Consider the following 25,030-nt stretch of genomic DNA (forward strand, 5'->3'; position numbering starts at 1 on the left):
TTTAAATACAAGAACTACATGTATTCATTATTGAGTTAAAACGGCAAAAATCTATGAATTTCATTTTCCTGGTCCCAATGCTTCCTCCGATACTAAAAAATAATGAAAACAAGAAAAAAAGCCTTTAAAAAAAAGGGGAAAAGATTTTTCTTCGTATGAGTATTTTGAGCTTTTGTTTTAAGGGGCGTGATTCGCGGGGCCACCGTCGTTCATATAAAACCACCCCCTCTATGTTTATCTTTCCTTAATTTTCCCCTTTTTGGGGGAGGGGGGAGGGCACTGGAAAGTCAGGGTGGCCGCTTCTCTTTTAAGCATAAACTACAACCTGAACTCTTAAACAAAAAACTTAATAAAAAAACATGTTTAGCAGAATAACAAAAATTTTAAGCCCCGTTTGTTATGCTCTTTTTACTAATGCATTTTAACAAATCTTCGGACAGGATTTGCCAAATGTTTTGAAATGTTGAACATTTTTGGACAACATTTGAAACTAATTTTGCTTGTTGAATATTTGGGAAAATACTGACAACAGTTTTGTGTGAAGTTTTCCCCTCAACAAAATAAACTCCGAGTAAAGAAAATGAAAGGAATTGACTCAAAAAAATTAATTATTCACTACTGACCGTGGAGCAAATTATCTACATTTTAAAAACCTTTATTTTATTACAGACATTAAAATAATATTTAATTAACACAATTTAAAGGTAAATATTAAACTTGGCTTGCTGTCCTAAATGAACAATCTGTGTTTTTCCTAAAATTTAATGTTAAAAATTACAACAAATTATACACATGAGCCTTTTATATACATACTGGTCATGTGTGCATTTATACCATAAATATTCTTTTGATTGGTAAGTAGTTTGCAACAGCGAAGTCTATTTTCTTTTTCAAAAACTGCCATATTCTTGATTCGGCCATTTTAAGTCTTACTCCCTGACTGACAGGGTTTTGGATACACACAATGCTCATGAGAGTAACCAGACTGTTTTTGTCTACTGAGGAATATCTAATAGATGTAATTGAATTGTCAAACAGGCTTACAGGAACATTACAGAATTGTTTTTTGATAACAAAACAGTTGCTGGCAGTGTAAGAACTTTTTGTAATCCACCATATACATAAACTGACAAGGGTTTAGAAGTTTGAGATCGATCAACCATCTGGATCAGAAGAATGATATTGTGCGCTTTCTGCATGGGGCTAGAAATAATTTCAGAGGGAAATATTTCACTGGGGAGGGGGCGTGGTTCCAGGTCAGGATATCACAAAGAGTTAAGACTAGTCTTATTTAGGACTAGCCTCAAGTTTTTAATATCTCCTAGGACTACTCCTAAATTAGGACTAGTCTTAACTCTTTGTGAAATCAACCATAGGGGCCGATTTCACAAAGATCTAAGATTGATCTTAACTGCAAATCAATCATAGGTGCTTAGTAATGTGTGATGTCACAATACAAATCACCATGGTGATACTGACAACACATCTTATGATGAATCTTAGTGATTTGTGAAATCGGGCCCTGGAGCCGTAGACGTGATTTGTGGCAATCTTAACAATCACGACGCCATCATGACTGGTCTGGCTTTCTTGGCTTCAAGCGAAGACTCTGCAGCACTCGCAAATCCAGTTCCTCCCTGAGCAGTAGAAATAAAAAATTAACATTATTAAATACAGACTTTTAGACACTTGTCATTGTAAGGATGTAGGCATGGGTATACACTAGGAGCCTGGCTGGTAGAGCAGAATGCACTAGGAGATGGCTACTGCCACCAGGGGCAAGTTGCCACCTACTCCTAGGGCTGAAACAGGGTAATCCCCTTCACAGTCTGTAAGGATGTAGGCATGGGTATCATCCACTAGGAGCCTGGCTGGTAGAGCAGAATGCACTAGGAGATGGCTACTGCCACCAGGGGCAAGTTGCCACCTACTCCTGGGGCTGAAACAGGGTTACCCCCTTCACAGTCCGTAAGGATAGGCATGGGTACCATCCACTAGGAGCCTGGCTGGTAGAGCAGAATACACTAGGAGAGGGCTACTGACACCAGGGGCAAGTTGCCACCTACTCATGGGGCTGAAACAGGGTTACCCCCTTCACAGTCTGTAAGGATAGGCATGGGTACCATCCACTAGGAGCCTGGCTGGTAGAGCAGAATACACTAGGAGAGGGCTACTGACACCAGGGGCAAGTTGCCACCTACTCATGGGGCTGAAACAGGGTTACCCCCTTCACAGTCTGTAAGGATAGGCATGGGTACCATCCACTAGGAGCCTGGCTGGTAGAGCAGAATACACTAGGAGAGGGCTACTGACACCAGGGGCAAGTTGCCACCTACTCATGGGGCTGAAACAGGGTTACCCCCTTCACAGTCTGTAAGGATAGGCATGGGTACCATCCACTAGGAGCCTGGCTGGTAGAGCAGAATACACTAGGAGAGGGCTACTGACACCAGGGGCAAGTTGCCACCTACTCATGGGGCTGAAACAGGGTTACCCCCTTCACAGTCTGTAAGGATAGGCATGGGTACCATCCACTAGGAGCCTGACTGGTAGAGCAGAATGCACTAGGAGAGGGCTACTGCCACCATGGGCAAGTTGCCACCTACTCCTGGGGCTGTAACAGGGTCCCCTTCACAGTCTGTAAGGATGAAGGCTTGGGTATCATCCACTAAGAGCCTGACTGGTAGAGCAGAATGCACTACCTCCCTAACTTTTTACAAAGCATTTATGCATAAGTGCCTTACTCATCAAGGGCACAAGTGCCATGGTCAGGATCCACCAAGCACTCTGCTTGGGGTTCCGTGGGCTAAGACATGCCACACAAAAAAATAATAATAATAATAATAATAATATATATATATTTTTAAGTAAGCCATAATTTTTGTTCTTCTTTTCTATGCAAGTCGCCAGACACACAAGGCCTGAAGGCCTCTTCAAGGTGTGGGCTACAATTGTTTTTCCCAGAGGCTGTTGCCACCTACTCCTAGGGCTGAAACAGGGTTACCCCTTTCATAGTCCACACGGATGTAGGCTTGGGTATCATCAGTCTGAAGCCTGGCCGGTAGAGCAGAAAGCACTACCTCCCTGTGTGACCCAGAATCGCCCCCAAGTTACAATTCAACCTGGGAAGCGGTAGCCAGGGGCTCACCTGAAGATAGTCTCCGCTATTCGTATAAAACTAACCCTTCTGATTTTGATAATGTCATTCTCCTTCAGTGCGTCTCCTGTGAAGGGGTCCGTCATGTCCTTCTTTATGATTTTCTTGATACAGTCCATTGTGACGACCTTCCCACTTAAAAAAAAAACAATAGAAAAATACATACTTAAAGTAGGATTATAAATTTTGCGTGGTGGAAGTACAACTGAGAGAGGTTTGCAGTAGCACCATGTGAAAATCTCTTTTGAGTAGTGTTGATTCTGAGAATAACTGGTTGTTAAGGAGTCCCACCTTTGTGCACCAACGAGCCCATCCCATCCAACAGTTAATACTTTACAAGGCAGTAAACATTGAAATGTGAAAGTATGCTGGAAGTATCGTGGCCGAGCAATTAAAAGAGTACCGAATTCAAACTCTGGTGTTTCTGATCAGCAGAGTGTGCGTTGGAATCCCCAGCCGTGACACTTTAGCAAGACATTTAACCATTGCTTCGTCCTTCGGATGGGACGTAAAGCCGTTGGTCCCATGTGTTGTGTTCCTGGCTGAGGCTGCGGCTGAGGCTTGTAAACCCTTATATATTAACAGTTTAGATGTTAGTTTTGCATCAGGTCAAAAGAATATAATTTTTGTTACCCTTAAACCGACGTGTTTTATAAGCACTAAATCCTGTGTTCTGTGAAAATATTCAACAGGCTTAAATGTTATATTTGTATACAGTCACAAAAATCTACCTTGGTCGCAGCACAGCACAAGGCGTCTTGTTTGATAAGATGTCATGCGTGACGGCACATTTGTACCGGATCTGCTTGGCCACCAGAGGGCGCTTGTCGTTGACGTCATCAGCTCGTACGAAGTTCACCTGGATAAGGTTCTTTATCCTCAGAGGGTTCTTGCTCATGGGGCAGTAAACTGCTTTGCTCTGTAGATTTAAAAGTGCGATAGTAATAAGTTTATACAAAGTGCTATTTTTAGGTAGATCAAGGTGCTGTGACAAAAAGAAAATAACGCAATAAAAGCGTAATTTTTGTTAACAATAGACCCCTTGCAATACGCGCAGCGTACTCACATGTGCTTATCCTAAGTGTCATTTTGGGTGTCAAAAAACTTATACAAACATGCAAAACAGAGAGTTGACACCCAAAATTACGCGCATTGTTCGGAGGCGCGTTCTATATTGTGTAAGACAACAATTATTTTGTGACTTGTTTTACTCATTTCTCAAAAACTACAGCACCTCAGTAATTAATATTTGAAGGGAAACTTTGTACTATCTGTATCTTCAAACAGTGTAAGTAAAATGTAAACCTGTGGACATTTTTAAAAAGTACCCAAATTCTTTTAAGGAATGTTACAGAATTGGTAAGAAACAAAAATCGTGAAGGTCACAGATTTACATAATTTTGCTAGCAAAACCAAATCTGTAATGTTCCTTTCAGACTTAAAAAGAAAATGCTTACAGGTTTTTGAACTAAAGTCGCTTTGGCTTGAGGTGTTAAAGATTAAAGATGGAATCCAGAAACTTGGAAGTTCAGATTTCTTGTCGCCGTTTTCAGAGACAGCTGCTGCTGCTGCTGCTGCTGCAGTGCCGCTGCTGCTGCTGGTGCTTGGGGTCTCGGAATGATCAAGTTTGGCCCTTTTGGTGGGTGGGGCCTCAGAGAAGGGGTTGAGGGGCTTACTGGTGATACTACGCTCTGGAAAAAGAAAAAACAAAATTTCAGGGATGAACGGCGAAAGAAAAAAAAAACTGCATTAAAAATAAATATTTCATAATGGACGGAAAAGGCAGGTAATGTTTTTTGTTCATTTTAATTATGGAGACTTGAGCATGATTAATTAAAAAGAAAATGGCTAGAGCGGGATTTGACGTCAAGCAGTTGGTCCCATGTGTTGTGTAACGCATGTAAACAAACCCAGTGCACTTATCAAAAAGAGAAGGGGTTGCCCCGGTGTTCCTGGCTGTGGCTGCTGTAAGCGCCGTAGCACCTTGTAAACCCTTATAAGGTGCTAAATAATTGGGTCTCAAAATTCATCTTTCTGCAAGTTTGTATATATACTCAGTGCATTGAGTATCTTGTTTGGTAGATACATAAGCTAAAGACTTTGATATTATTATTATTAAATTCAAAGAAAATCACTTCTTTCTCGAAAACTACGTTACTCCTACGGGAGCCAATTCTCACAATGTTTTATACTATCAACAGCTCAACAAGAAAGGTTTTGTGCTAATAATTACTTTGAGTATTTACCAATAGTGTCCACTGCCTTTAAGAGGCGTCCCTTTAAAGTAAAGTTCTAAGAATTCCATCTCCGTACCTTTCTCAATGAAAGCCTTGACCTTGTCTTCCTTCACTGTCTTCTTCACTTGGCTCACCTCTTCCTTAAAAAAAATTTCAAAACAAATTTATCAAATGAATAATATCAATTATAAACAGCCTTTATAAAAGTTTCTGACAAAAATGCCATTCAAGGGCGCAAGTTCGCAAATTTAGACAAAGTCCAGAAAACTCAAAACAAACCATCGTTAAATTTATAAGGCACCAGTACAGTAAGGTGTGGGCTACAATTATTTTTTCCCAGATGCGTTTGCCACCTACTCCTAGGGCTGAAACAGGGTTACCCCTTTTACAGTCCATACGAATGTAGGCTTGGGTATCATCGGTCCGAAGCCTATAGCCATTAGAGCAGAAAGCACTACCTCCCCAATTTTACGTAGCAAGTGTCACGACCGGGACTCGAACCCACACTCTGCTGGTCAAACACCAATGAAGAAGATGATTCCATAGAAACGTAGAAATCACATCCCTAACGCCTAATACTGATTATAATAATAATATTTACATACGCACGTATCCGCCCTGCTGGGTGTTCAAGGCACAGTAAACCCCCCCCTCCCCCGCCCCCGAAAAAAATAAAATAAAAATACAAACCTGTTGGAGGCGACACTGACGATGGTATTCCTTCATCCGTTTCTCATAGTCTTGTTTCTGCTTCAAGACATACTCAATAATTGCCTCCTTGTCATACAGATACCCCTCCTCACTGGAAAAGATAAGATTTGGGGTTGAGAGTGTGATGGCCGAGTGTTTAAGAACATCGAATTCAAGTTCTGGTTGACATAGACACTGGACACTAACGGTAATTGTCAAAGACCAGTCTTCTTACTTGGTGTATCTCAACATGCATAAAATAACAAACCTGTGAAATTTTGTGCTTTCAGATGCTTGATTTCGTGACCTCAAATTCTAAATCCGAGGTCTCGAAATCAAATTCGTGGAAAATTACTTCTTTCTCAAAAACTATGTCACTTCAGAGGGAGAAGTTTTCTCACAATGTTTTCTACTATCAACCTCTCCTATTACTCGTTACCAAGTAAGGTGTTATGCTAATAATAGTGTCCACTGCCTTTAAGTCATCGGGGTGTCGGTTCGAATCCCAGTCATGACACTTGTGTCCTCGGGCAAGATACTTTCCCAATAATTGCTCCTCTTCATCCAGGGGTATAAACGAGTCAACCCTTGGGACAGTAAGCCCTGAATGTACATCCCGCAGCGTAAATACAGGCGCATCTCCTGATTGCCATTTTGTGGGTCAAAAATGTACAAAGGAAGGGATTCCCAAAACGGCAGAAATGGTCGAAGCACATTGTTCGCGGACACCATCTTTTTCTGCGCGTTTTTGACACTCAAAATGGTGGACAGGAGGTGTGCGTTGTGAATAGGGTATATACAGTACATACGTTATGACTGGGTTGGCGCAGGGCTGTAGGGTCAAGCAACAACAATCAAAGTCACCCACGGAGTCCTTCCCAAGCCGGGTCTTGTTAGTTCCATAGCCGGATTGAGCTGCAAGGTTAACGAACAAAGAATTTCATAAGGGCGTCACAATTTATTTAGTCTCTTGTAATCTGGTTAATACATTATAGAACCTTTATAAAAAACTTATTGATTGAGGAGCATCATTTACAGGCATTGAGAAGTATCGCTTAAAGGGAGACGATTCTTTAAAAAATTGATCAATAAAAAATAAAAAAATAAAAAAATACCACATTTCAAAATATTTAAATTCTTGTTTTATATGGAACCTTGAAGTATTTATAAATGCACTTAAATGTATTTTTTTTAACATGTTTAGTCAGATTATAAAACCATGACTTGTCTCAATTCAGTTTGTGATGAAATCACAGCAACTAAAATAAAAATGTACACCAAAGTTCTTCTTTGCCCAATTGGTGCTAAGCACAAGTTCGTTTCATGCTAGAGTCCCATAGAAAATAGTGCTAAGCAAAATCTCACATTAATTATAGAACCTAGAAGTGTAACCAACTTATTGATTCAGAATTATCATTTAAAGACTAATGTCATGATCAAACAATGTAGCAAGCATATCAATGTATGGAATTGTGAACTCTTAAAAGTGATTTGGTGTTAGAAAAAAAAACTGTCTAGGGTGAGACTCAAACCAAAGACCTCCAGATTAATTGTATTGTATTGTAATGTTTTATTCCAAACTGGAAGACACCCCGTGGCACTGGGGAGGGTAACAATTTATATAAAAACAAAATACAGTTAATGAATAAGTCATACGGAAAGGAATTTAACTTAGAACAAAAACAAATAATCACACAGCATATAGCATTCATCTAAACAAGTCTGCATGAGCAATAATCAACTGCAATGTCCATCTTGATTTATTGACAATGTCTAAAGTTGAGAGTATAATAAGAGACAGATATAGCATTCATCTAAACAAGTCTACATGAGCAATAATCAACTGCAATGTCCATCTTGGTTAATATAAAGATCAAACTTACTCTATAAACTACAATTCAACTACTTTACAGTCTAGTCAGTCTGTGCAAACAACGATTTGAAATCATGAACAAAATGATTTCTGTTGTAGTGGTTTCCTGAAAACGCCCCAAACAACAACAAAAAGTACAAAAAGGATTGTTCAGGAGAAATGGTCAATTAGCATGAAATCAAATAGCCAATTTCGACTGTGTTTTAAATAACTTTTATGAATGCACACAGATATCGGGCCATCTGGGTCACAAGAAAATAGTGAAAAAACATGAATGATGCAAAATATAAATGAGCAAAACGCTCACCGAGCAATAAACTCCAAACAGGAAATTAGTTTTATTTATTTCTCATCAAATGCGACATTTCAGACATAAATATTTCAAGGGATGTTTTCTGCCATCACCATCATAAGATGGTGTAATTTTATGTAAATCTGTAATCTGAGCAATTCTGTAATGTTCCTAAACGCCCTGGACACAATTGGTAATTACTCAAAATAATTGTTAGTGTAACCCGGAAAAAGGGTACACTTAGAAAATGAATGAATAAAGCTAAATAAAAATGCTAACTATGGGGGCACTCGCTTGAACAAATGAGAAAAACCAAGATCGGTAGGGCTAAGACGCGAGGAGATGAAAAAAAATAGGAACAGTGACTCAAAGTGTAGGTTTCTCAACAAAATAATAAAAAATAACTTTATTGACTATAAATCAATCAACAAAAGCAGTATTAAACAATAAAAACCTCTAGACCAAACTCAGGATCTAAACTTTCTTCCTTATAAACCTTAAATTAAACCAGTCAAACCTAAACCAAGATATCTAACTGAAACTCAAAAACCAAAACTAAACCAGAGTTAAACCTAAACCTGAAACACAGTGTCAAAGAAAAGTTACAAATTAAAATCAAAATGGCTTTAGGATACCTGTGTAAATAAAACAACAAGAAATAAATTTGATTAAAATACAGTTCTATCAATTAGGAAGAAACACATGGTCTTTAAAAATGCAATCCAAGGTTAAAGAAAAGTAACTTCCAAGACAGAATCTCCAAAAAATATAACTTTAGAAAATGAACTTGCAAAGAATCACAGGAATATTACAATTGTCAAAATATTTATACAATAACAAATGAAAGTATATGCTTACCGAGTCCAAAACAGCAGAAAATACTTGAAGATGGCAAATTAATCGTAGAAGTTAAAACTTGTGATGAGGCACACATAAGTGTACAGTGTTCCTCTTTCGCTGCCAGGCTGCTATCTGATTATAATTATATACAATGCACTGGATGGGTGACTACACTACCAAAGGATTAAGAAACTGTTTACCAACATGTAACAAAAGACTTTTAAGAAATAACAACCTACATGTACAGGGGTGCAATAAAACAGCTGAAGGGACAATGTAAACAGGAAAAGCAATTAACTAGAACCTGGAATTAACTAACTTGAATAATAATACAATGAATTTTCTACCCCTACTACACTTGCCACTACTTAAATCCATTGTTGTCCTCAACAATGTTAAATTTACACAAATAGAACTGAAATGAATTAACAGCAAAAATGAATTTAATACAAAGAAAACAATGATACAAAATCAAGACCAAAAATAAGTTAGACGAGCCATACGTATTAATTCCCGGAAACCCTTAATGTTGAATAAAGCCTGTATACTATGTAAAATCGGCCACATCATCGTCTTGGGCAAAACCTCCAACACCGGCTCCTCCTTGCCTTGCCGATAGCACAATGTACCCTCTTTGATTTCGAGGTTGTCCCAAGAGTGCAACAGCCTCTTGACCGCTTCTGGTTCACGTTTCAGCTGATGCGGGCTGGGCTGCTTTTGACCAGAAGATTTCAACTCCACGACTCTAGAGATGACCGCATCTTTAATTTGGGCTGATTTCACGTCAGGGGGAGGAGTTGGCAGGATTACTTCCTCTACTGCTGTGGTCGAATCTACCTGTTGAAACGATGACGGACTATAATAAACTGTTGTTGGTGTGGATTGGCCATCAAACTCTCGCCATTGCCTCTGGCAACTTCGGGGTACTTTACTGCACCAAGCAGAACTTCTCCTCTGGCGGTGACGACCATCCATCTGCATCTGCAGTCTTACCAACAGTTCTCCTTGTCGTTGCTGCTGGGCAACGATGTCTCCAAGGAGATCCTTCACCGTCTCTAACAAGCTCCTCTCCTTAGCAGGCTCCTCCATCGACGGAACTGAGGGTCTCTCTGCTGGTTCTGATGATGATGATGGTGGGTCGAACCCACACATCTGAAGGGTGGTCAACACTGGCACGACCACTGGTTGGAGAATTTCGGTGAAACAACCAAATCCAGGGGGTGGTTGAAGGATACTATCCCATCCAAATCCTGGGGGTGGGGATATACATGGCGTCCCATCTGGCAAAATGACTGGACTCAGCCCTTCAACCATAGTGAAATAAAATGCTTCTTAACTTTGACACTGTGTTGTAACCCTAAAACTAATAACTGTCCCTACTTTTTAACAAAACCTGGCTAAGTTCTTAAGGAACATAAACCCTACCCGGATTCTCCACCAAAAAAATGTAACCCGGAAAAAGGGTACACTTAGAAAATGAATGAATAAAGCTAAATAAAAATGCTAACTATGGGGGCACTCGCTTGAACAAATGAGAAAAACCAAGATCGGTAGGGCTAAGACGCGAGGAGATGAAAAAAAATAGGAACAGTGACTCAAAGTGTAGGTTTCTCAACAAAATAATAAAAAATAACTTTATTGACTATAAATCAATCAACAAAAGCAGTATTAAACAATAAAAACCTCTAGACCAAACTCAGGATCTAAACTTTCTTCCTTATAAACCTTAAATTAAACCAGTCAAACCTAAACCAAGATATCTAACTGAAACTCAAAAACCAAAACTAAACCAGAGTTAAACCTAAACCTGAAACACAGTGTCAAAGAAAAGTTACAAATTAAAATCAAAATGGCTTTAGGATACCTGTGTAAATAAAACAACAAGAAATAAATTTGATTAAAATACAGTTCTATCAATTAGGAAGAAACACATGGTCTTTAAAAATGCAATCCAAGGTTAAAGAAAAGTAACTTCCAAGACAGAATCTCCAAAAAATATAACTTTAGAAAATGAACTTGCAAAGAATCACAGGAATATTACAATTGTCAAAATATTTATACAATAACAAATGAAAGTATATGCTTACCGAGTCCAAAACAGCAGAAAATACTTGAAGATGGCAAATTAATCGTAGAAGTTAAAACTTGTGATGAGGCACACATAAGTGTACAGTGTTCCTCTTTCGCTGCCAGGCTGCTATCTGATTATAATTATATACAATGCACTGGATGGGTGACTACACTACCAAAGGATTAAGAAACTGTTTACCAACATGTAACAAAAGACTTCTAAGAAATAACAACCTACATGTACAGGGGTGCAATAAAACAGCTGAAGGGACAATGTAAACAGGAAAAGCAATTAACTAGAACCTGGAATTAACTAACTTGAATAATAATACAATGAATTTTCTACCCCTACTACACTAGCATAAAAACTTACTTTTTAATGAGCAATAGTATGAGACATGGTGAGAAACGGCTCCCTCTGAAGTAGGTAGTTTATGAGAAAGAAGTAATTTCTCACTAAAACATTTGAATTGAAATCAAGACCTCGGCTAAGGTCTCGAAATCAAGCATCTGAAAGCACACAACTTGTGAGGCAAGTGTTTTTTTTCTTCCATTACTCTCTCGCAACTTCGACGACCAATTGGGTTGCAATTTTACAGGTTTGCTATTTTATGTTTAGATACACAAGTGAGAAGACTGGTCTTTGACAAAAACCAAGTGTCTCCAGTACCTTTAAATGTGATGATAACAATAAAATAAACAATTCACATTATTTTAGCTCTTATGGCATTTTCATAATTGCTTACAACTTTCCAATAACAAAGGGAATCTGACTTACAAAGCAATTATGGCCAATATACAATAGTTAGCTTTACTACATTTAGATGAGTAATGATTTTAAAAGCAACTCGTTGCATGCAATGTTAAACTTCATAGATTGCTTCTCTTATCAAAAGGAAAAGGTTGCAATACAAATGAACAACCACATAATGTAATAATCAACCCTTTGCATGCTTCTATTTCTTGCAAATACTATTTACTGCCCGATGGAATGTTTTTACAAAACCACTTAAAGCCAGTGGACACTATTGGTAATTGTCAAAGACTAGCCTTCACAGTTATTGTATCTCAACATATGCATAAAAATAACAAACCTGTGAAAATTTGAGCTCAATTGGACATCAAATTTGCGAGATAATAATGAAAGAAAAAACACCCTTGTCACACGGAAGTTCTGTGCCTTTAGATGGTTTTATTTAAGACCTCAAGTTCTAAACTTGAGGTCTTGAAATCAAATTCATGGAAAATTATTTCTTTCTCGAAAACTATGGCATATCAGAGGGAGCTGTTTCTCACAATGTTTTATACCATCAACCTCTCCCCATTACTCGTCATCAAGAAAGGTTTTATGCTAATAATTATTTTGAGTAATTACCAATAGTGTCCACTACTTTTAAAATAGACAAGCCTGTACTCAAGATATTTTTTCTCAAAACAACATTTTACTGCAAAATGCAAAACAAATAAAAAGTTACAGAGTTGATTTGCAACCAAGTATTACAGAATCGATCCACTCAATGTCATAATATTGAGAATTGAAATTGAGTGGTTATTAGCACTTTTTTTAGTGAAAAATCAGTTTGCATAATTTTGTGATTTAATTTGATTGACATATTTTGATGGTCAGTTTAATCCATGAGACAGTATTTGACCAGTATCATCTTTATTAGATAACATTACACCTTGTTATAAATCTTCACTGATTCCTTGTCTGCCACTGCAAGCTGCTGACCATCTGATGTCAATGAGATTCCCAATGGGCTGTACAGATCCTGAGCAATACAGCTGAGAAATCTCCCCTGAGTGTCATACTGATGAATATGACCAGTGTTGCAATCCTCATTGCACACTGCAATGTAGATAGTTGAGCTGTCACAGCATACACCTCTGCAGGATTTAACTTGTTGACTATCAATCTTTGGATTGATGCTGAATAATAAAGTACCAGTGAGTTCAACAATGTCTACTTGTTTCCCCCCACCACTGACTACAACTCTGTCCTTGCTGTCAATGGCCAAGCAGAAAGGTTTATTCTGAACTGAAATAGTGTCAATGAGCAAACCATCACTGGATCTGTGTTTAGTTATAACAGACCTCTTTATATCCCCCACAATGATTGATGTATCCTTCATGATTGCTACACTGCGGAGGTTCACTGATGTCTTGCCCACTTCACTATGAGGCACTGTGTGGAATTCAAACATCTGGTTGCCATTCCTATTGTACATCTTGACAGAGTTGGTCTCATCTACAATCACTAACTGATTCTGGAATGCAGCAACAGCCCGAGGGTCTGGAAAACAAAAAACAAATGGATAGGACCCAATATAATGAATGATGATTCATTTGTAAACCACAATGTACTTTACATTATTTTGATTTTTGTACAAATACAAAGATTTTTTTTGTTAAATGTTTCCTGTGTTGTAAAAACTCTTTGAAAGTTGCTTCCAATTCAACTGTATACAATCTGACAGTATAACAATGACAACAATTTCTACTGATTGAAATTGTACTGAATTCAATCTTTTTAACATTTTATCTTTTTTTAAGATTTTACCTAAATTGCATTTCTTATTGATATTTATTTTAATCATTTTGTATAAATTTCCTTTGTTGGTGTTGGCTAGAGGAATGTCAATTATTGAGAATGACAGCAGAAGAGTGGATTTAGTGATCATGCAGCGGATGAATGTAGTCCTAGTCTACAAGGTACAGTAAAATAGCAAGAACCATTCAATTTCATGACAGGTTGACTACCATGGAAACCTTGTATTGATCACAACCAATGCTGTGATGTTTAAACATTTTAATGGTTGAATTGAGTGGAGAACTGCAAACAATGTTTGGTAAATATTCTCAGATTGGTTTGTGGTATTGCATTGGAATAAATCCTTATTTTAATTGAATACTCTTTGACTGTCAACCTGAAAACTAATCATTCAAGAGTACTTTTTGCGAAGTTTTATCTGAGATTTACAACAATATACCTCCGACTAAAAGATTTGTTGCGAACTTACTTCTTGATAGTGGGATAGTTTTCTTCTGTTGTCCCTTAGTGTCGTAGATTACCACTCTCTTATTCCCGTAGTGTGCCACTACCATCTCATCCCCAGGTACAGAGGCATCAATGTCACAAGCCCCATAGTGGCCTACATCATACTTCAAACTAAGCTCCCACTTTGGCTCCTTCGTACTCAGGTTACCCAGGGAGATGTCACAAACCCCTGCAGTGAATCTCAGATGGTCAAGGGTCAAATCTATCTTGGGTTGATTTTGATCTCCAAGTAATTTCAAGTCCTTACTGATTCTTGGATAGCTTGCAAGGAAGTCAGGCACTGATGAATTCTTGCTGATGTCTTTGGCAGTTTGCAGTGAATGATTTATTTGCTGTGAGTTTAGACGCACTGTTTGCTCAAATTCCTCCAATTTCTTGTTCTGATCTTTAAGGATAGTTTTTATTTCATCCATGATGCGACTCTCTTGAGCTGTTACCTCAGCCCTGATCTCATCAGCTCTGTTCTTCACCTCTGCCATGGTTCTCTTAGCTGCGATGTTGAGGTTGTCTTTCATTGTTGAGGCAGTTGCTTGAGATTGATCAAGCTTCTTCAGGGTTTCTTCAAGGGAAGTAAAGAGTTGAGCCAATGACTGTTTGTATGTGGATGAGGCTTGGTTGCAGTCAATATACTCATGTTGTGGTTTACAGTGATCGATGACAGTGCAATCTCTACAAATCATCACACCACATGTTGTACAGTAGAACCTCATCACTTCACCTTCATGAGTTTGGCATTCTGGATGATGCTTTCTACGTCTTCTCCCTTTTTGTTCAATCTTTCCATCAACAACGTCTTTGAATGTTACTACTGTGTGGCAAAGTAGTGAAGGAATTTTCTGGTGCAATTCTGCGCAGTTTGCACAGATGATCATGGGGCAGTCACAACAGAAATACGTTGCTTCATTTTTCTCCTTGCATAATTTACAGACCAACTTGCTGTTTGCAGATAAGCTGACCTGCTCCAGTTGACCTGCAAGACCAGTTAAAATGAAGTTACTCTTGAAATCTTCAACACCCGTCTCAGGAAGTTGTGTCTCCTTTCGACACAAAGGACAAATAAGCATCTTTGCATCTTTGTAGTTGGTAGTGTGATATTCAAGTAAGCAGTGTTTACAGAAGCTGTGAAGACAGTCTAGTAGTTTGGGTTCCGTGTACTCCTCTTGGCAAATACTGCACTCCAGATAATCCTTTCTGATTTTCTCTAGAGCTGAACCTTGCGATGGTTTAGAATATGCCATTTTGATCTGAATAAAAAAAGCACAATTAACAAACTAATTAATCAAATATTATAAAGAATCTGTCTAGTCACTCGGTAAATTTTAAATGATATGGGTTGAACAAAAAAAAATGGGCTAAAGTGGGACTCGAACCAGCGACCTTCGAAGTAGCGTGCCGGCGCTCTACCAACTGCACTATCTAGCCAACAGAGAGAGACAAACAACAATGGCTTAAAGCTCAGTTGGTAGAGCGCCAGCACATATTATCTTGAGGCTGTTGGTTCAAGTCACACTCAAGTAAGTATGTCTTTGTTCAACCTCAAATAAAAAGAATTAACATTCAGTTTGCACAAACAGCTGATTGCTATTCTACACCAAATTGAACCATGCATCATACATTAGATGGGAATGTAATGAAGCATTAACATTCTAATTACGACTGAAGATTTCTTTGATGTAGCATTTTGAAATCAGCTTTTAAGCGACCATAAGCAAACATTTAGTCAGCTAACAACAATAATTTAATACTAATTGGATTTGGAACTCTTTGGTTCAGCACTGAATATTGGGGATGCCAAATATAATAATGTGAACTATGGAAATCAAGTCTTTCTGATTAAATGATTGAGAACACTAAGGTGCAAGTATTTTACAATATTTTGTTACAAATAAGCGGATCTGCTGCACTTTTCTTGAAAATAGCTATTTTTGTCTAGCAGTTTAAGCATAAAAATAATTTATATCTCACTGAGATTATTTTTGTGACTTTGTTTTACTATAAGTATAATTTCTCAAAAACTACACATCCTCAGCAAGCATAAAATGATGTACCGCACAATTTAAGTGGTCTTGGTAATAATATACAATCTTAGGCCTGTTTTAAATTAAGCTGGCAAAGTATTTTAGCAAAAATGAATCAGATTGTGATCTGTACTCACCTAAGCACTTAGTACTGTTGGAAAAGATGTCCAATATACGTCTGCAATCCTGTCAGGATGTTCACTGAGTTTACAACAGTCTCTTATTTCCTGGTAAAATGCAAAATTCTGTCGCAACAAATAAAGTCACAAAAATACCTACGTAGCAAGTTTGTACTATGTACATGTACTGTGAAGGGTGTGTCCACAGTTGCTGGATCAATGTAAAACGTACAACGTACTGCAATACTGTATGTTGACAATGAATTTCAGTGTCAAAGGCCATGGAGCTAGGGATACTGCACGTCTATTTGTTGTCTGGGCTGTTTTAACAATGAACTTGGCAGTGTACATGGTGTAAACAACTCCATGAGTGTACAACAACACATAGTGAACGTACAACATACTGTAGTAGGCTACAGTGTGTTGACAATAAACTGAGCTAGGGATGTTGTCGGGGGGGGGGGGGGCTGTTTCAACAATGAACTTGGCAGTGTACATGGTGTAAACAACTCCATGAGTGTACAACAACACATAGAGTGATGAAGTTATAAAGAGCGATATAGAAATAAGGTTATTATTACTATTCATAGAGCTGCTAAGCACAAAAATTGCTTAGCATGAAATTTCTCGGTAAAAACAGGATTACCAACCAAATTTTCATTTGTTGCGTATTGCTTGATACTTGTATTCAGCTGTTGTTTGCTAAATCCTGAAAATCACGTGAAAATTTGGTTGGTAATCCTGTTTTTAACGAGGAAAAAACTTCATGCTAAGCAAATTTTGTGCTTACAGGCTTTATGAAATTGAGCCCTGTATGCTACAGGAAATGAAACAGTACACAGGTGCACTTTCGTATTTTATTTCAAGTCAGATTATAAAAAAACATGACTTGTCTCAAATCATTTTGTGATGAAATCGCAGCAATTAAAATAAAAATGGACACCAAAGTTCTTCTTTGCCCAATTGGTGCTAAGCACAAGTTCATTTTATGCTAGAGTCCCATAGCAAATTGTGCGAAGCAAAACTTCACATTAATTATAGAATCTAGAAGTATGTAACCAACTGATTGATTCAGAATTATCATTTAAAGAATACTGTCATGATCAAACATTGTAAATGTATGGAATTATGAACGTTAAAAAATGATTTGGGGTTGAAAAAAGGAAAATTGTCTAGAGCGGGACTCAAACCAACGACCTCCAGATTTATGCCGGCGCTCTACCGACTGAGTGAGCTAGTCTATGTTGGCAGGTTTCCTATTTTATCAGTTTCTTTGTACAGGGGTACCAGTCATTCCAGCTTTTATAAATGGCCACAAGATTTATACACAATGCACACATACCAAGTTTGTACAATTGGAAAATACCTCTTGGACCAGAGCAGTTTTTACAAGACAAGGAAATTGAATAAGGAAGAGAGATGTGGAATAAATCTTCACATGACAAGAAATAACAATAGAGTAGGAATCATCTCCAGATTTATTGACAATGTCTAAAGTTGGGAGTACAATAAAAGACAGATATAGCATTCATCTAAACAAGTCTGCATGAGCAATAATCTACTGCAATGTCAATCTTGGTTAATATAAAGATCAAACTTACTCCAAAAACTACAATTCAACTACTTTACAGTCTAGTCAGTCTGTGCAAACAATGATTTGAAATCATGAACAAAATTATTTCTGTTGTAGTGGTTTCCTGAAACCGCCCCAAACAACAACAAAAAGTACAAAAAGGAACGTTCAGGAGAAATGGTCAATTAGCATGAAATCAAATAGCCACTTTCGACTGTGTTTTAAATAACTTTTATGAATGCACACAGATATCGGGCCATCTGGGTCGCAAGAAAATAGTGAAAAACATGAATGATGCAAAATATAAATAAGCAAAACGTTCACCGAGCAATAAACTCCAAACAGGAAATTAGTTTTATTTATTTCTCATCAAATGCGACATTTCAGACAGAAATATTTCAAGGGATGTTTTCTGCCAACCCCATCATTAGATCGTGTAATTTTATGTAAATCTGTAATCTGAGCAATTCTGTAATGTTCCTAAACGCCCTGGACACAATTGGTAATTACTCAAAATAATTGTTAGCATAAAAACTTACTTTTTAATGAGCAATAGTATGAGACATGGTGAGAAACGGCTCCCTCTGAAGTAGGTAGTTTATGAGAAAGAAGTAATTTCTCACTAAAACATTTGAATTGAAATCAAGACCTCGGCTAAGGTCTCGAAATCAAAGATCTGAAAGCACTCAACTTGTGAGGCAAGTGTTTTTTTTTCTTCCATTACTCTCTTGCAACTTCGACGACCAATTGGGTTCCAATTTTACAGGTTTGCTATTTTATGTTTAGATACACAAGTGAGAAGACTGGTCTTTGACAAAAACCAAGTGTGTCCAGTACCTTTAAATGTGATGATAACAATAAAATAAACAATTCACATTATTTTAGCTCTTATGGCATTTTCATAATTGCTTACAACTTTCCAATTACAAACGGAATCTTACTTACAAAGCAAGTTATGGCAAAATATACAATAGTTAGCTTTATTACATTTTGATGAGTAATGATTTTCAAAGCAACTCGTTGCATGCAATGTTAAACTTCATAGAATGCTTCTCTTATCAAAAGGAAAAGGTTACACTACTTAATGAACAACCCCATAATGTAATAATCAACCCTTTGCATGCTTCTATTTCTTGCAAATACTATTTACTGCCCGATGGAATGTTTTTACAAAACCACTTAAAGCCAGTGGACACTATTGGTAATTGTCAAAGACTAGCCTTCACAGTTGGTGTATCTCAACATATGCATAAAATAACAAACCTGTGAAAATTTGAGCTCAATTGGACATCAAATTTGCGAGATAATAATGAAAGAAAAAACACCCTTGTCACACGGAAGTTCTGTGCCTTTAGATGGTTTTATTTGAGACCTCAAGTTCTAAACTTGAGGTCTTGAAATCAAATTCATGGAAAATTATTTCTTTCTCGAAAACTATGGCATATCAGAGGGAGCTGTTTCTCACAATGTTTTATACCATCAACCTCTCCCCATTACTCGTCATCAAGAAAGGTTTTATGCTAATAATTATTTTGAGTAATTACCAATAGTGTCCAATGCTTTTAAAATAGACAAGCCTGTACTCAAGATATTTTTTCTCAAAACAACATTTTACTGCAAAATGCAAAACAAATAAAAAATTAAAGAGTTGATTTGCAACCAAGTATTACAGAATCGATCCACTCAATGTCATAATATTGAGAACTGAATTGAGTGGTTATTAGCACTTTTTTTAGTGAAAAATCAGTTTGCATAATTTTGTGATTTAATTTGATTGACATATTTTGATGGTCAGTTTAATCCATGAGACAGTATTTGGCCAGTATCATCATAATTAGATAACATTACACCTTCTTATAAATCTTCACTGAATGGCGATCTGCCACTGCAAGCTGCTGACCATCTGATGTCAATGAGATTCCCCATGGGTCATACAGACCCTGAGCAATACAGCTGATAAATCTACCCTGAGTGTCATACTGATGAATATGGCCAGTGCCATCAACCCCATTGCACAATGCAATGTAGATAGCTGAGCTGTCACAGCATACACCTCTGCAGGATTTAACTTGTTGACTATCAATCTTTGGATTGATGCTGAATAATAAAGTACCAGTGAGTTCAACTATGTCTACTTGTTTCTCATTACCACTGACTACAACTCTGTCCTTGCTGTCAATGGCCAAGTTCCAAGGTTTAGTCTGTACTGAAACAGTGTCAATGAGTGAACCATCACTGGATCTGTGTTTAGTTATAACTGACCTCTCTATATCCCCCACAATGATTGATGTATCCTTCATGATTGCTACACTGTGGAGCCTCACTGATGTCTTGCCCACTTCACTATGAGGCACTGTGTGGAATTCAAACATCTGGTTGCCATTCCTATTGTACATCTTGACATAGTCCATCCAATCTACAATCACTAACTGATTCTTGAATGCAGCAACAGTCCGAGGGCCTGGAAAACAAAAAACAAATGGATAGGACCCAATATAATGAGTGATGATTCATTTGTAAACCACAATGTACTTTACATTATTTTGATTTTTGTACAAATACAAAGATTTTTTTTTTAAATGTTTCCTGTGTTGTAAAAGCTCTGTGAAAGTTGCTTCCAATTCAACTGTATACAGTCTGACAGTATAACAAGACAACAATTTCTACTGATTGAAATTGTACTGAATTCATTCTTTTTAACTTTTTACCTTTTTTCCAAGATTTTACCTAAATTGCATTTCTTATTGATATTTATTTTAATCATTTTGTATAAACTTCCTTTGTTGGTGTTGGATAGAGGAATGTCAATTATTGAGAATGACAGCAGTAGAGTGGATTTAGTGATCATGCAGCGGATGAATGTAGTCCAAGTCTACAAGGTACAGTGAAATAGCAAGAACCATTCAATTTTATGACATACAGTTTGACTACCATCCATGGAAACCTTGTATTGATCACAACCAATGCTGTGATATTTAAACATTTTAATGGTTGATTTGAGTTGAGAACTGAAAACAATGTTTGGTAAATATTCTCAGATTTGTTTGTGGTATTGGATTGGAATAAATCCTTATTTTAATGGAATACTCTTTGACTGTCAACCTGAAAACTAATCATTCAAGAGTACTTTTTGCGGAGTTTTATCTGAGATTTACAACAATATACCTCTGGTTAAAAGATTTGTAAGGAACTTACTGGTTGATCTGATATATTTCTTCTGGTGTCCCTTACTGTCGTAGATTACCACTCTGCTATGCCAGTAGTCTGCCACTACCATCTCATCCCCAGGTACAGAGGCATCAATGTCATAAGCCCCATTGATTCCTTCACCATACTCCAAACTAAGCTCCCACTTTGGCTCCTTCATACTCAGGTTACCCAGGGAGATGTCACAAACTCCTGGATTGAATTCCAGATCGTCAAGGGTCAAATCTATCTTGGGTTGATTTTGATCTCCGAGTAATTTCAAGTCCTTACTGATTCTTGGATAGCTTGCAAGGAAGTCAGGCACTGATGAATTCTTGCTGATGTCTTTGGCAGTTTGCAGTGAATGATTTATTTGCTGTGAGTTTAGACGCACTGTTTGCTCAAAATCCTCCAATTTCTTGTTCCGATCTTTAAGGATAGTTTTTATTTCATCCATGATGCGACTCTCTTGAGCTGTTACCTCAGCCCTGATCTCATCCGCTCTGTTCTTCACCTCTGCCATGGTTCTCTTAGCTGCAATGTTGAGGTTGTCTTTCATTGTTGAGGCAGTTGCTTGAGATTGATCAAGCTTCTTCAGGGTTTCTTCAAGGGGAGTAAAGAGTTGAGCCAATGACTGTTTGTATGTGGATGAGGCTTGGTTGCAGTCAATATACTCATGTTGTGGTTTACAGTGATCTATGACAGTGCAATCTCTACAAATCATCACACCGCATGTTGTACAGTAGAACCTCATCACTTCACCTTCATGAGTTTGGCATTCTGGATGACGCTTTGGTTTTGTCTTTTTCATTGCAATCTTTCCATCACTAATATCTTTCAAAGTCGCTACTGTATGGCTTGCTGATGCTGGAATTTGTTTGTGTATTTCATTGCAGTTTGCACAGATGATCATGAGACAGTCACAACAGAAATACGTTGCTTCATTTTTCTCCTTGCATAACTTACAGACCAACTTGCTGTTTGCAGATAAGCTGACCTGCTCCAGTTGACCTGCAAGACCAGTTAAAATGAAGTTACTCTTGAAATCTTCAACACCCGTCTCAGGAAGTTGTGTCTCCTTTCGACACAAAGGACAAATAAGCATCTTTGCATCTTTGTAGTTGGTAGTGAGATATTGAAGTAAGCAGTGTTTACAGAAGCTGTGAAGACAGTCTAGTAGTTTGGGTTCCGTGTACTCCTCTTGACAAATACTGCACTCCAGATAATCCTTTCGGATTTTCTCTACAGCTGAACCTTGTGATGGTTTAGAATACGCCATTTTGATCTGAATAAAAAAAGAGCACAGTTAACAAACAAAATAGCAACAAACTAATTAACAAAATATTATAAACCGCAAGGGAATCCGACTAAGTAAATTTTAAAAGATATGGGGTTGAACTAAGAAAATTGGACTAGAGTGGGACTCGAACCAGCGACCTACGGAGTAACGTGTCGGCGCTCCACAAACTGATGCGCTATCTAACCAATAAAGAGAGACTGACAACACAGGGCTAGATACATGCACCTCAGTTTGTAGAGCGCCAGCACATATTTGCTGGAGGTCATTGGTTCAAGTCCTACTCTAGTAAAAAAAAATTGTTTAATCCCAAATCAAAAGAATTAACATTCAGTTTGCACAAACAGCTGATTGCTATTCTTCATCAAATTGAACCATGCATCATACATTAGATGGGAATGTAATGAAGCATTAACATTCTAAGTAAGACTGAAGATTTCTTTGATGTAGCATTGTTCAATCAGCTATTAAGCATCCATAAGTATCCATTTAGTCAATTAAATCATAATTCATTACCAATGGGAGGGACTCTTTGATTCAGCACTGAATATTTGGGATGCCAAATGTTATAAAAATATGAACTATGGAAATCAAGTCTTTCTGATTAAATAGTTGAGAACACTACGGTGCAAGTATTTTACAATATTTTGTTACAATTAAGCGGATCTGCTGCACTATCCTTGCAAATCTTAGTTATTTTTGTCTAGCAGTTTTAGCATAAAAACAATTTTTGTCTCACTGAGATTATTTTTGTGAATTTGTTTAACTATCATTTCTCCAAACTGCAACACCTAAGCCTGTTTTAAATAAGCTGGCAAAGTATTTTAGCAAAAATGAATCCGATTGTGATCTGTACTCACCTAAGCACTTAGTACTGTTCAAAAAGATGTCCAAGATATGTGTGCAATCCTGTCAGGATGTTCACTGAGTTTACAACAGTCTCTTATTTCCTGGTAGGAACGCAGGATTCTGTCGCAACAAATACAGTCACAAAAACACCTACATAGCAAGTTTGTATTATGTACTTTGCAGGGTGTGTCCAAAGTTGCTGGATTAATACATAGTAAACAGGTACAACTTTGGTACTGCAGTACTGTACATTGTGTATGTTGACACTGAACTTCAGTGTCAAAGGTCATGGAGCTAGCGATACTGCACGTCTGTGTGTTGTCTGAGCTGTTAACAATGAACTTGTATTGTACATGGTGTACTGTAAACAACTCCATGAGTGCACAATACGATACATACATAGAGTGATGAAGTTGTAAAGAGCGATATAGAAATAGGTTATTATATATATTACTACCGTCTACAGTATGAAAGGTCTGGACCCAATTTCATAGAGCTGCTAAGCACAATTAAATTTCTTCTCTGGTAAAAACAGGATTATCAACCAAATTTTCATTTGTTGCGTTGCTTGATACTTAGCTGTTTGCTAAATCCTGAAAGTCTTGTGGAAATTTGGTTTGTAATCCTGTTTTTAACAAGGAAGAAATTTCATGCTAAGCAAATGTTTGTGCTTACAGGCTTTATGAAATTGAGCCCTGTATGCTACAGGAAATATAACTATACACAGGTGCACTTTAGTATTTTATTTCAAGTCAGATTATTAAAAACCATGACTTGTCTCAATTCATTTTGTGATGAAATCACAGCAACTAAAATAAAAATGCACACCAGAGTTCTTCTTTCGCGATAAACGGGAATCAAAGTTGGGGACCGAAAACATATGAGGGTTGATATCGTATGATGCTACGATACGATGTCAATACGATACTATCGTCGTTAGTTAGACTACTCGTAAATTCTTCAACCTCGATTTAGTTTATTATTAATTAAATTAAATTGTAATTTACAAAAATACACAAAATACCATTCACTCATGAAAAACTCAGGGTCCAAATTTCAGACTTACAAAATGGTCCATGTGATGCCAAAAAGCTTGTAAAACTAAAAAAAAAGGTTTTCGACAGCACCAAATTTGCGCAAGGCTTTAACTTTGCGTGGAACATCTGGTGCGCAGGCTCACACCTGCGTGCACAATTTCAAGCGTGCCATCAAGTTTGCGCGCTCAGCGGAGGTTGAAGTTTGCGCGAGATTGAAGTTTGCGCCCTGTGTGCGCTGATTTATTGTGTCGTTTTGACCGTCACCCTACATACACAATCAAATACGAGTAGTACCTGTACCCTCAAAGGGGATATACAGATATTTTCTGCATATACACATGAGCACCATACTACTCGGAAACGAGTTTGCTTATCAAATTCACGTCTTAAACGAGATTTAAATTTTTTATTAAAATTCACATTTGAAGAAAGATTACTAATTGAGGAATTTTGTCATAGTAAATGAATTCTTTTAAATTAGTAATAATTGGAATAAAAGAGGAAATAAATTGTAACTTTTTGATGTCTGCAGATTTTGGTTTGTGTTTCTCGCGACTGCTGAGAATGTAGTTTGGGAGAGTCACATGCATGTGTTAATTTCCAAGATGGTGGCCTCCATGATCAAGTTTCAACACAACTCCACCACGGCAAAGAAATCCGCATGGCAGTGTTGCTCGTTTCTCAGTCTGATCAGTCTTTACCTCTACATTAATATCTGAATAGGACAGAAGTTC

The 25,030-nt window shown here is 37.5% G+C and overlaps 1 protein-coding gene and 1 pseudogene across 1 annotated transcript in view; both read right to left on the reverse strand.

Annotated features, from left to right (window-relative positions):
• Positions 1-1,502: 1,502 nt before the first annotated feature.
• LOC117305457 lies at positions 1,503-7,940 on the reverse strand (annotated as a pseudogene).
• A 4,895-nt stretch (positions 7,941-12,835) lies between these two features.
• Positions 12,836-25,030, reverse strand: part of LOC117305458 (E3 ubiquitin-protein ligase TRIM33-like) — a 29,051-nt gene continuing 16,856 nt past the window's right edge. Inside the window, exons 2-4 of the mRNA XM_033790325.1 lie at positions 21,871-22,398; positions 14,180-14,930; positions 12,836-13,452 (exon numbers count right to left, since the gene is read on the reverse strand). Of these exons, the coding sequence (XP_033646216.1) occupies positions 12,836-13,452; positions 14,180-14,930; positions 21,871-22,392 (1,890 nt within the window). The 5' untranslated portion in view covers positions 22,393-22,398. The remainder of the gene's footprint in view (positions 13,453-14,179; positions 14,931-21,870; positions 22,399-25,030) is intronic.

The sequence above is a fragment of the Asterias rubens genome, chromosome 22 (assembly GCF_902459465.1).
Source record: "Asterias rubens chromosome 22, eAstRub1.3, whole genome shotgun sequence".
Classification (NCBI taxonomy): Eukaryota; Metazoa; Echinodermata; class Asteroidea; order Forcipulatida; family Asteriidae; genus Asterias; species Asterias rubens.